At 41.5% G+C, this 14,024-nt stretch overlaps 2 protein-coding genes across 3 annotated transcripts in view; one reads left to right on the top strand and one right to left on the bottom strand.

Moving 5' to 3' along the window:
* LOC126108485 (ankyrin-3-like) overlaps positions 1-14,024 on the top strand; it is a 512,755-nt gene that overhangs the window by 166,647 nt on the left and 332,084 nt on the right. The gene's annotated exons all lie outside the window — the stretch shown is intronic.
* The window catches only part of LOC126108482 (uncharacterized), a 95,599-nt gene that overhangs the window by 42,916 nt on the left and 38,659 nt on the right, over positions 1-14,024 (bottom strand). For both annotated transcript variants that reach the window (XM_049913737.1, XM_049913738.1), the window contains one exon: positions 11,116-11,259. In XM_049913737.1, the coding sequence (XP_049769694.1) occupies positions 11,116-11,259 (144 nt within the window). The remainder of the gene's footprint in view (positions 1-11,115; positions 11,260-14,024) is intronic.

Below are 14,024 nucleotides of genomic sequence, written 5' to 3'. Positions count from 1 at the left end.
CTGCTTTAACTATCTGAATAAGATCTTTTATCTCATTATTCATTTCTGCAATCTCTTCATCATCTGCGGAGCTAGTTGGCATCTAAACTTTTACTATTGTGGTAGAGTTGCCTTCGTGTCTATCTTGGCTACGATAATGTGCCCATGCTCACTATGCTGTTCACAGTAGCTTACCCACCACATTTCTATTTTCTTATTTATTGTTAAACCCACTTCTCCATTACTCCTATTTGATTTATTATTTACAAACCTGTATTCACATGACCAGAAGTCCTGTTCTTCCTGCCTCCAAACTTCACTAGTTCCCTTCTCACCATATCTAATTTCAACCTATCAGTTTCCTTTTCAAATTTTCTAACCTACCTACCCGATTAAGGGAGCTAACACTCCAAGCTCTGATCCGAAGAATGCCAATTTTGTTATCCTGATGAAGACATCCTCCTGAGTAGTCCCGCCCACCCAGAGATCCAAATGGAGGACTCTTTTACCTCTGGAACATTTCACCCAAGACAATGCCATCATCATTTAACCATATGGTAGAGCTGCATGTCCTTGGGAAAAAGTACAGCTGTAGTTTACTCTTGCTTTCAGTCATTCACAGTATCAGCACAGCAAGGCCATTTTGGCTGATGCTACAAGGCCAGATCAATCATCCAGACTCTTGATCTTGAAACTACTGAAAAGGCTTCTGCTCCTCAGCAGGAACCACGTTTTTCTGGTATTTCAACAGATACCCCTCCATTATGGTTGTACCTATAGTGTGGCTGTCTGTATCGCTGAGGAACACAAGCCACCCCACGAAGGGTTCATGGGGTGGGTACAATCATTACAATACAAGATCTATCATCTATATTGTGCTATTATATACCATTCCAGTAGAATCAAGTGTAACTCCAGCTGACAAATGGTGGCTGTGATCATTCAAGTGTACAGCAATTTAGTAATTAATATCAAGCTTTATGGAGGGTTTTATGTTTTACAATGATATACTGTACCGAGGGGCAGGGACAGCAGAGGAGATGGGGAGGGGTGGGGGGCAGATGGGGGGGGGGGGGGGGGACTGTGTAGCTTTCTACAGTCATCATCTCAGGTGAGACTATTGTGGCCTGCCAGCAAATAAATAAACACTACTGTGAGAGTTCTCCAACAAGAGAAACCCAATATTTGAAAGCTAAAAGTTATCTACACTTCACAATTGCTGGATAGAGGAGTCTACACTGTGCATAAATAAGAAATGAACAGATAAGAAACGTTTTTTAACCATTCAGTGGGTGTGCCATTCAAAGTTTCATGAGTGCGTGCCTTGCGGCTTTTACACAGCAATTAGTAATACATTTTTAACCTAAGGAAAAATAATCTTTATATAATCACTAGTTGCATTTTAATGGAGAAAACATAACATCACATGGCTCTATAAAAACAATATTTTATTTATTTCTTGCCTTCATAATTGTCTATTACTGTCACTGTAATTAATAAGGTGCTAATATTCTTTGTTCCCTTCACTTTTTTAAAGTTGTATCACTTAACTGCACTGATTGGTGTGAAAAGAAAGTAACAAGAGAACACATTATGAAATCGAGCACTCATCAACTCCCACTCCTCTTTGTGACTGAATAAGTTAGTCAACTTCCATCTGCAGCTCCTTTCACAATGCACACACTTAGTGTCTGTGACACTATGTTTCTTGCATACGTTTTTCTAACATTTTACACATTCTGTTTTTGTTCTGTTGTTTTTATGCCTGCCACGTATTAACAAATTCCAGATTTTGCTGGTTCCTTGGTCTGCTTTTCTTCATGTCTGTACTTGGCCAAGAAGATGTGCATATCCTTGGGAAGTGTTTGATGTAACATTCCTTGATTTTAATGTTCTTCCATCAGGCTAAGAGCAAGATGTTTCAAAAAAGTCCATATTCTTTTTTATTATCAGGATTGTTGAATTTGAAAATAATGTCTGCATTTATCCCAGCAGTATCTAGATGTCCCTAGAAAAGAGTGCCATTGGCCATCGTCGCATAATTCTGGAAATGCTGTAGGATGAGGACATCTGATCTACAGCACCTACTACTCCTTTGGTAGCACTGTACTCCACTCTCTATTTCCTAGCCTCTTGATCTATTACATTTGTGCTGTGCATTGTCAATAAACAAAATCACAGCTTTGTTCTTTTTAGAAATAACCGAGGCCTTAAAAAATTCTGGAGGAATTTCCTTCTCTCTCTCTCTCTCTCTCTCTCTCTCTCTCTCTCTCTCTCTCTCCATGGTTTCCAAGAAAGCCAATCCTTTTCGGAGGAGATTTTCAGCCAGAGGGTAGCTACTGCAGTAATTGCCAGTCGAAAGATATCTGTTTGTTTTCTCAACTAGTGTCACTAATCGTTGTACAACGTTATCAGACTTGCTCGGGTCCTGGCATCTGCTTACCACAACAAATTTCAAAGTTCATGGTAAAAAATGTTTTGGCATCATACCAGGCACAAATCTTGATCCCATATTTTGCAGCCTTGTTATGGATATACTATACAAATATGCAGCATCCTCTGAAATGATGCAACATCTTGTCAACAGTTACAAACTCGCTAACATTGTACTGAACAAGACAGTTGACAAATTCTTGATGGAGTCCCAAATAGGTTCTAGTTTCTCTCTTTGTTTTCTCCCATTCCAGGTACCCAAGTCGTCAAACCTATGAGCTCAAAGCAGAAACCTAAAGTGTTTATAGCTGAAGAGAGCTTGTAAAATAATTGTTCTTGTGGCATCTGAATCCCACAGTTCACAGTAATTCATGTCTCCTTTCTTTATACCTATTAGATATAATGCACCTAAAAGAGCCTATATCTCTGGTTTTGTGGTGTGTCTGCAGTCTCGTTCTCTTGAATATTGAACCTCAGCTCTTTTACTATACTGGGTGCATTATTTTGTACTACCCACAATATTGTTAATCATCCCATACTAATAAATAAATAAATAAAAGTGTCAATTTCTTTTTCCATAATTGTAGCACTTGTTTTGGACCTGGAAAAACTTTTAGTATGTTCTTGGCCTTGGCTTTAGAAGAAGAAGGAGGAGGAGGAGGTGGAGGAGGAGGAGGAGGTGGAGGAGGAGGAGGAAGTGGTTCACTTATTGAAATAATTTCTTCATCTTTTTCTATTTAAAAATGGTGATCATATGTTTGTTGTTTCCCCTCTTCAACCACGTGGTCATATTTTGTGTGTGTGTGTGTGTGTGTGTGTGTGTGTGTGTGTGTGTGTGTGTGTGTGTTTTTTGCTAAGGGGCCCCTTACACACATTAAAAGAAACAAATATGCAAAAAATTATGAAAATGTGATGATACATGCTAAGATAATAGGAAAGAATAAAGATGCTATACACAAGACTAAAACACAAGAAAATGACAAAGGAGAAAGGCACAGGAAAATGTCACAGGCTGATCACTTACATAAAATATGGGTGAGCCAGTCACTCTGTGTACATTTTAAAACTATTAAAACAGTTACTACTCTCTCCACTTCTATCACTGAATCCAACCTAAAAAAAGTTTTTTTCTATTCCTTTCTTGAGGCCCATCTCCTATCAGATTCAACGCCTTCTTCGTAATAAATATAATTGTAATGCCGTCTTTTCAACCAATAATAGTTGGGAAAAAAAATTATTCATAATTTAAAATTGACTAGTTCCCCTTTGGAAAACTGGCTTTCATTAGATTTTCTGTAACATCTGCTCTTCTTACTGCATAAGACAAACAGGACTTGTCTTTACAATCAGATACAAAGAACATCTTTTAAGAAAAAATGGCACTACTGCCTAAAATTCGTCTTTTGCCGACCGCCTTTTGATTACAGGTTATGTGCCTAAAGCTGTTCACGACATCAACATTTTGCACACTGAGAAGAATAGGCATAGATTAAATATTCTTGAAGAATTAGAAATTTTTAAACATCTTTCTCAAAATAATGGCTTCATTCCTAAGGAGCAACTATAATTACGTAATAAAAATGTCTGCAACGGTATAAAGCCGTTACCCGATATTTGATTTTGTGTTTCTTCACGCAGTTACCGAAATGTTTTTTCTATCTAAGTGGAGTCATACTTTTTGTCTATTAAATGGTTTATATTGGTTGCATTTCATGTCATTGTTTTTCTACATGCTCTTATTCAGCCTCAGCCCCCTTTGTAATTTTATAATGGCATTTTCGACCTTTAAACTGCATTTATAAGCTCTAATGTATAGCAAAATGTTAACCTGTCTGCTGCTGTCAAACAAAATATTGCCATTTACTTCATGTACGTCATAATATTTGTCTGTCTATATATTGGATGTTAAGTAGCCAGTTTGTATTTGTGGCTACTAGATGGCACTCTTGGTGTAATGTCCACCTGCACACAGTTGTTAACGCAGGCACCTCAGTCTTCTGCTACCTATGGCATGACGTGTGAGTAGCCCATAGTAGTTTGCCTCCCATGTATTATTTCGTAAAAAAATTTTGTGACTTAAGGCTTTAGCACTTGATATTTATTTTATACGTGACATGTAAGTACTATTTCTTTCCTGTGCTGTTAGTTTTCCGCCTTTAAACAGTACTTCTAAACTCTTACATAGACAAAAAGTTACTATGTATGCTGCTGTCAAATAAAACATTGCCTTTTACTTCATGTACTAAATAATGTTCATCATAATATTCATCTGTCTTTATTTTGGATGTTAAGTAGCCTATTTGTATTTGCGGTGATTTTTGTACTTATGTTATAGGCCAGTTTCAATGTCTTACTTCTGATGAAGGCACTCATAGTAGTGCCGAAACCAGGTCAAAAGATGTAATTTTTGCGACCGAGGGCTGTTATTGCTTTAATTGCACTTTAAGATATTGAGTCCCTGCAGGGTTCTCGCTCTAAGGTCTCTTCAGCCTATTTGAAGTCATAAATGAGGCCCAAGAACCCAACCGAGTCTCTAAAATGTAGGATGGTGTTCCTCATATGCAAGGCAGCTAAAATTAAAAATATTACAAGACTGATTAAAATGAGAACACACACACACACACACACACACACACACACACACACACACTTATCTGCAGAAAACTGTAAACCCATCTTGGCAGCTCCCTCTAACCTCAAAGTTGCAACACTGGAGGAGTAACAGAAAACAGCAAAAACGTCCACAAATAAGGAACACTGTACAGGACTCCTTGCTGTATACATGTTACTGTTTATGGCTATGGCAAAGAGGGTAACATCTGAAACACTGCCCTGAGGGACACCATTCTCCTGTTCACAACGAGCTGCAGAGTCACCAACTAGAGTCCTAAAAAACCATCGAAACAGGGAAGATCCTATGAAGATGGGGAGGTGACCCTGAAATCCCCAAGGATGCAGTTGTGCAATAATACGTCTCTCAAAGTAGTATCATAAGCGTTTCTGATATCGAAGAATATACCCACACAGTGATGGTTATGTAGGAAAGACTCCTAAACGGCCGCCTCCAGAACGGTCAGGTAGTCGATAGTGGGCCGAAATCTCCCGAATCCACAACTAGAGTGGCTAAGGAGTTGCCTGGTCTCTAACAGCCAGGCTAGACGACAGTTAACTATTCACTCCAGTCTTTCCTACACATCTCGTGAAGGCGACATTCCTGTAACCACTGGGAGATGTTTAGACCTTTCCTGGTTTTAGGAGAAGTATCAGAACTGTCTCCCTCCATGAATTGGAGTTGCTTGTCTGCCGCATAAGATTAGAACATTTTAGGATGATTTCCTTTCACACTATTGGCAAATGTCGAAGCATGAGGTACCAGAGTTGGTCGTGACCATATGTAGTGTCACGAGTATCAGACAAAGACGTTTCAAGCTCCCACATGGAGAGTTATAGGCCTCAAAACGGTTGGATCTGAAGTCCAACTTGCCCCCCTCTACAGCTGCACGGTAGCAAAAAAATGCTGGATCCTGACTTGGATCGGCTGTAGTTTTTCCAAAATGGTCAGCCAGCATCTGAACGATGGCTCTGGGTGCCATTTGAAGACACCCCTTTTTCAGTACCACTGCTATCAATAATCGACTATGTTTATTGGAAATCCTCCAGATGACTTCCCGCACTTTTGTAGAACAAATGGAACAGTTGATGGAGTCCAGGAACATTTGTCACGACCTTTTTTCGCTCTCCATAATAACGAGTCAAGCCTCGGCTCTCAACTCAAAAGGCTGTGAGGTTTTCTGCTGTCGGGAGGCATTTAAACTGTTGAAGGGCCGCATGCCTCTACCAGGTGGCTGAACGGCACTTATCTGTTCACCAAGGAGCGGGTCACCCCCCTAAGATGACCTAAAGACTGTGGTATGGATAGGTCAGTGGCATGACGGATCACACGCATGATGTGGTCCACCTATTCCTGGTCACTGTCACGGTGTTCAAACGCAGCCAACTGGCTTAACAGCACTCCGTTAGTCCTGCTGATCATCCATCTTGGTGGCTTCTGTTCCAGTAATCCTCCATCCGGTACGTGGATCCACTGTGGGAAGTGGTCACTGGAATGAAAGTAATCAGTTGCTTCCCACTGTGCTTAGTGTGCACGGTCTGGAGAGCAAGACAGTTCGATGGCTGAAGATGACCCAGGAGTAGCTGAGAAATGCACGGGACATGTTGACAGTACACAGCTCCTGAGACATCATGAGGTTCTCCAACACTTGACCCCTGGGGCAAGTCAAGAATTTTAGAACATGTTTTTTGCTCGCGTATCATGTCATTTCTGGAAACCCAGAATCTACTATGTAGGAATCAACATGGATTCCGGAAACAGCGATCGTGTGAGACCCAACTCGCCTTATTTGTTCATGAGACCCAGAAAATATTAGATACAGGCTCCCAGGTAGATGCTATTTTTCTTGACTTCCGGAAGGCGTTCGATACAGTTCCGCACTGTCGCCTGATAAACAAAGTAAGAGCCTACGGAATATCAGACCAGCTGTGTGGCTGGATTGAAGAGTTTTTAGCAAACAGAACACAGCATGTTGTTATCAATGGAGAGACGTCTACAGACGTTAAAGTAACCTCTGGCGTGCCACAGGGGAGTGTTATGGGACCATTGCTTTTCACAATATATATAAATGACTTAGTAGATAGTGTCGGAAGTTCCATGCGGCTTTTCGCGGATGATGCTGTAGTATACAGAGAAGTTGCTGCATTAGAAAATTGTAGCGAAATACAGGAAGATCTGCAGCGGATAGGCACTTGGTGCAGGGAGTGGCAACTGACCCTTAACATAGACAAATGTAATGTATTGCGAATACATAGAAAGAAGGATCCTTTATTGTATGATTATATGATAGCGGAACAAACGCTGGTAGCAGTTACTTCTGTAAAATATCTGGGAGTATGCGTACGGAACGATTTGAAGTGGAATGATCATATAAAACTAATTGTTGGTAAGGCGGGTACCAGGTTGAGATTCATTGGGAGAGTGCTTAGAAAATGTAGTCCATCAACAAAGGAGGTGGCTTACAAAACACTCGTTCGACCTATACTTGAGTATTGCTCATCAGTGTGGGATCCGTACCAGGTCGGGTTGACGGAGGAGATAGAGAAGATCCAAAGAAGAGCGGCGCGTTTCGTCACTGGGTTATTTGGTAACCGTGATAGCGTTACGGAGATGTTTAATAAGCTCAAGTGGCAGACTCTGCAAGAGAGGCGCTCTGCATCGCGGTGTAGCTTGCTCGCCAGGTTTCGAGAGGGTGCGTTTCTGGATGAGGTATCGAATATATTGCTTCCCCCTACTTATACTTCCCGAGGAGATCACGAATGTAAAATTAGAGAGATTAGAGCGCGCACGGAGGCTTTCAGACAGTCGTTCTTCCCGCGAACCATACGCGACTGGAACAGGAAAGGGAGGTAATGACAGTGGCACGTAAAGTGCCCTCCGCCACACACCGTTGGGTGGCTTGCGGAGTATCAATGTAGATGTAGATGTAGAAGTGCAAGTCCCATAATACATTGCAGGCATTGAAATCAACCAGTAGGAGAAATGGGTGGGAAAGTTGTTCAATTAGGCTTGCGAGAGCCTCAGAGTCCATTGTTTCCTGTGAAGGCAAGTGCATAGAGCAGATAGTGATCATCGGACTTGCATGAACTGCAATGGCCACTGCTTCTAGATCAGTAACTAAGGGGAGAGCAGCGGAGTGGTGTGTGTTATTGACAAACACAGCAACTTCTCCCTCAGCTCATTCCCCAGTCAGGTCATTCTCACGGTGGAGGGTATAGCACGATAGCACAGGGGCATCATTAGCTTTGAAATGTGTTTCCTGTAAACACAAGCACAGGGACTGTGCTTGCGCCAACAGTTTCAGTTCCTCCACAAGAGACCTGAACCCATTCATGTTCCACTGTAGTATGGGAGCTATTTATCATGGTGGTTGGACTTTCACCCTATCTTTTCACTGGGGTGGGGAGCCGACAATGATAGGAGTTTCAGCTTTGGGATAAGATGGTTGCCCCGGGCAGACTTCGCAGTCCGAGGCTCTGAAGCAGAAGCAGCAGAGCCATCAAGTCGAATTACATTGTCTCGGTCTGACAGTCTATCACCTGTTTTTGACTGCGGTTCGAGTTTCCCGTTTGCTTTCTTGACCTGGAAGGGCTTTCTGGAGACTGCCACAACAGTGGCAGAGGCAGAGCTGGATTTTTACAAGGTTCTGCCTTTTGAGGTACCATAAGCTCCACAATAGTGGCTTTCACTTGCGTTCTCGGAGGGGCTATGGGCTCTGAAACTAGTTTACAAGTACAGTGACACATGCAGGTACTAGTGCTGACACTAGCAACCTCCATTTGTGAAAAAGTGTTGGCTGTCAAACTACGATTTTTAAGGGGAATGCAAAAGATGTAGTGAATGTGGAAGACTGCTTGGCCTTATAGATGTTCTTGGCTTCTCCATATGGGATGCATCTCAAAATCTTAATCTCCTGTATCTTTCGCACTTCAAGGAAGACACTGCAATCCCTACTCCAGACAGGGTGATCCCCAGAGCAATTTACACACTCTGGAGGCGAGGAGCAGCGAATGCCATCAAGGCATTGGCTACATTTGCCACAGGTGTGTGACCAAAATACTGACATTTAAAACAGATCACTGGGTTAGGGACATATGGCCGTATGCTTAGATAAAGAAAACCTGCCTTGATATGCTCTGGGAGTTTCATGTTATTGAAGGAGTCAGATTTCACCAGATTCCCATCCACCCTTTTCAGCATATTCAGCAAATTGCTGATCCTTCTTGAGCCCACTCATCTTTCAATTTCTCCTTATGTATGTCTACCAGATCTCTACACAACACAACACGTTTGGTGTAGCACAAGGTATTGCGGAGCTCCATTTCGATGGCATATTCTACAAGGCGTTTAGCTTTCTGGAGGCATATTGATTGTTGGAGCTAGCAGTTTCAACCAACAGCATACCATTACACAATCGCTTGACGGATTTCGATGAACCTGTAATGCCCTCCAAACCTTCTTGAACATATAAAGGCGAAACTTTTTCGAAACTGCCCTCTTTCTGTTTCACAATTATAAACACATTCTGACCTGCAGCATGCATTCCGTTACTATTCGTGCACAAATTCTGTGTCGCCACCATGTCTGGAAGAGTGGCTACATGACCCCTCTTATTTGATTGGGTGTTAGTACCTACCAGCAGCCTACTCTTGCCACTGGGACAATAAGGAGAAATCTCCAAGGGTTCCATTTTTATCCCATGAGTAAAGGGGGAAATAAGGGTCCACTCAGACAGAGACCCACATGGCTGAGTAAGCATTATACAACTAAGGTGTGGCAGGGTCCCACCAGGTTGTCCGTTAACGACTGTGACAACTCAACTGCTATGCATCTCATCTGTGCGCAGCACACCTTGAGATTGACAGGTTCCTTTATTTATTTATTTAATTTTTTTTAGAAGTTTATTCTGTTATCATGACCTGGGTGTTCATGCCAAGATTCCCATTCCCTGTCACACACAATGTTCCACTGCCACGGTGATCGGTGAAGCATGCATACAGTTTATGGTGACCAAACAGCGGTGCTTTCCAGTCCCCAGCTCAGGAATCCGGGGAGCAAATGAATGATCAGCTCCTACAGACAGTTTCCTCTGTTGATTGTTCGGAGTTACTACTGTGGTTTTCTTTTTCAATAACTTCCTCTTCTAACTGTGATTCACATGGTCTGACAATTCTTCTGACAATTTCTGTAATATTGTCTCATAGTCTTTAGGACATAAAATTTGAGAGTGCCTGTGAAATGTCTTTTTCCCCCATTTCCATACTCTTATGAGACCAAATGATACAAATGTTTAGAACAGTAAGATATTGTTGCAAGACAATATCCAATATTTTAAAAGGTAACACAAGTTGCATATGGGTACTTTGATTCAATTCAAATATTCATTACATACTAAAATAAAAGAAATATTGCCTTGGGAAGTGAGAAAAACGTAAGTATAGAAAGTACTTATGTTACAAGGTGCATAGCAGCAAACACACTGCAAACACATATCCATTTTCCAAACGATAGCGACCAAATTGCTTTTAGCGTGAATTGCACAAACGTAGTAAGTGGTGACAGCTGTAATGAATGACAAATACGTATTTGGACATTCCTCCAAGTATAACTCTATCTGTGACACTAACAGAAAACTGCTTGTGGCTAACTGTTGCAGGCGCGCCCAAAGGGTTAGCGAAAATTATTTCAACAGTGAAAACGGCTATATCTGATACTCTGAAAGAAACTGACACAGGAAGGATAAAGTAGAAATGCTCTATGCACTACCTTCTAAATACAGTTTGATATGTTTGTAGACATTTATTTACATGAGCAAATAAACAATGACATTTCAAAATGTTTGTACAACATGTTTCCTATTCTCTGTCATCAGTAGTGTCGAGAAATTATCGTACACTTCTGTCGAAAACAGAGACTGTGAATTTTGCTTCAATCATTACTGAAGTCTGCACTCCTTGCTCCTCAGAACTTCACTGTCACAGCTCATGCAATCCCATGGGTGGCGTGTAAATAAAAGTCCCACTCGTGACAGCCGAGAGTCAATGCAGGCAGAATACAGTGGCAGTAGCCATGGCTGCCTCGCCCCCACTCACCTCAACACAGCACTCCGCATGGCTGCGACGAGGCCAGCCACCTCCACCTGCCTCGAGCGGTCACCACATTCCTCCTCTGCCTCGTGATTGCCGGTGCCCGCCTCCCCGGAGGGATGTCTCGTTTTCGCTCCAGAGTCCTCAACCCTGAAAACAAATTGCCCTAGCAGATTGTACAAATTTTCAGATACTGAGGAGAAAATATTCTGCGTAGTGTACTACAATTTCATAGTCGAACATCGATTATTAGAGCAAAGTTAATCGACTGCTAGTGACATTCGCTGACCCTAACCTAAACTGATATAACAAAATTCCATTTTTTCACACACAAGATATGTTTACAAAATAGCACTACTTTGATGATTCCAAAGGTGCTATATAATCCTGAATTGTACAGAGGGGTCCAGAAAAATGTAGGCACTCTCTGATAGTTAATATCTTTGGAACAAAATGACATAGTGTTGCTATTTTGCATGGTGGCAAAGTATATTGTTTTCTCAACAGAGTTTGGCAAGCGTTTTCCAGCAGATGATAGTGCAGCACTGAATGAAGTTAAGATCGTCATTCGAGCAATGCAAGGCCATACTGAAGTGGTACTGGAAGTATGAAAACATGTTGGAGGTACAACAGCACTGGCAGAATGTGTAAAGAAACCAGCCACAACATGTGCAACAATTTATCATATTCGGGATAAATGTGAAGCTGATGGTACCGTGCAGGATGTGGTAAGAAAGGTCTGGCCGACCAAAAACATCAACAAGTTAAGCTTCCAGCACTGCTGTTTTGCAACATTTTAATAGGCCACCTCAAAAATCTGTGAAGCATGGTGCACATGAAAGCGGGGTAAGCCATTCAAGTGTACAACCATTTCCGATGGCCGCCAAACTGGGAAGTGTACATTCCGAGATCGCTGCTTATGAATGACGACGACACAGATTGAAGGACAGAGTACTGTGAGTGGTTTGAAGGCATGCTTCATGAGGATGAAAGTTTGCAGGGATGCTTACCTGATCTGATCAGGTGCAATTCACACTGAACAGTAATGTAAACTGCCACAACTGTGTATACTGGGCTCCTGAAAATCCTCACATTCACGTGGACAAACATGTTAATCTACTGGGAGTTAATGTGAGGTGTGGTCTGTTATTGAATGGCCCATGCTTCTTTGATGGTACTGTAAAAATGAGGTGTGTCTTCATATGCTGCAAACACTGACTTTACCTGCCATCAGAGAGGTGTTTGGAAATGAGAGATTTTACCTACAACAAAATGGCGCTCTGCCTCACTACCACAGATATGTCAGAGCCTACCTGGATGATGGAGCGGTCAAAAAGGAGCTGTCGAGTACTCACTATCATCTCCAGATATTGCACCTCTTGACTTCTACCCATGACAGACCTCGAAAAATGAAGTTTATCAATGGAAGTCAGCTACACCAAATGAGCTTCTAGAAACCATTGGGTGTACTGTGCAGCTATCACGCCAGCAAACACTGACAGGTGTAGTTCGGCAACACTTCAATGGCATTGATATTGTGTGGCTGCTAATTGGGGTCAGTTTGAACACACAAAATAACCTTTCTCCCATGCAAGAATTGTAATGGTATGTAATTCTGTTTCATGAATACTGGCTATCAAAGAATGTCTACATTTTCCTGGACCCTTCTGTATTTTATGATTCGTATACGAAGCCCAAAATTTGAATTCTGAAATCATTTAAATTCAGCACTTCATTTTTGCTACCACAAATGGAAGATCTATAATAATTAAAGGTTGTAATATGACATCAGGTTTCATAGCAACATATTCATTTGGATAATTCCAAAATTGCATCAAAATTCGTATCGACACTGAAACCTATTACAATTTGTAGTTGACTGGGTTGTCTTTTTGCTGCTTATTCCAGTGACATAATTAGTTTTCATAAAATATTTTTAAGATAAATCTGTGATTGAACTTGTTCCAATGCCACTTGTTAGTAAAAATTGTGAAAGCTACAATTTATTCAAAAAGCACCCAGTTCATTAGATAGGCCCAAATTCACTCCTTTTAATAATCAGTTTAATTTCTGTGAAAATTCATTAACTAATAAATTATTTGTGACTAAAATTTCTACCCATCTGAAAACAATCCCTTTGTCAGAAAAGTTCCGAGTCAAGTTTCTTAAAAAATAGAAAACCAGGTAATGATCCTAGCCCCAATCAAAGTAATCCCCTTGGCTATGTACACACAGTTGCCAATGTTTCTGGAGGTCTTGGAAGCAAACAGGGAAATTTTCAACTCTGATGCTTGTAAACCCATTTATCACAGCCCGTTGCATGTCTGCGATATCTTGATGTAGCTTTCCTTGTAGTCACCACTTCACTCATGGAAATGAGACAAAATTACAAGGAGAGAGGTCAGGAGAATACAATGGATGTGGGATGGAAACAACAGAATGTCTGGCCAACTACTTGGTAACAAATAAAGTAGCTACTCGAACTGGTGACACTAATGTGCATTTGTGCAACTTTTTCAGCATCATGATTGGGCTCATCTTAATGTGGCTGTGAGGCACGTTATCATGAGGCTGGAGAAGGCATTGATGGCAGAGGACATGGGTCACAGCACCAGTTGAGTCCATCAGTAGATCGGATTTCACTAGGCATGGCCTGCAGCCCAATAGGTATGGGAAAGGGAGGCTGGCAAAGCTTATGGGTGACAGTGTAGGGAGGGGAATCACTCATGGAAAAATTCCTGTAGTAGTTGGTGTTATAGCTGCGCCTTTTTTAGATTGAAGTCAGCTGATAGGTATACCTGCTTAAAGGAAGTCCCTCTAAGGGCTCACCTTCAGAGGACATCATGTTCCTAAGTGGAGAAGGAATTTGTATGTTTCATCAAAATATAAGAGGTATTGGAGATAAAGTTAGTAAA

The sequence above is a fragment of the Schistocerca cancellata genome, chromosome 11 (assembly GCF_023864275.1).
Source record: "Schistocerca cancellata isolate TAMUIC-IGC-003103 chromosome 11, iqSchCanc2.1, whole genome shotgun sequence".
In the NCBI taxonomy this organism is placed as follows: Eukaryota; Metazoa; Arthropoda; class Insecta; order Orthoptera; family Acrididae; genus Schistocerca; species Schistocerca cancellata.
The sequence above is the reverse complement of the archived record's forward strand: the minus strand, read 5'-3'. Positions and strand labels throughout refer to the sequence as shown.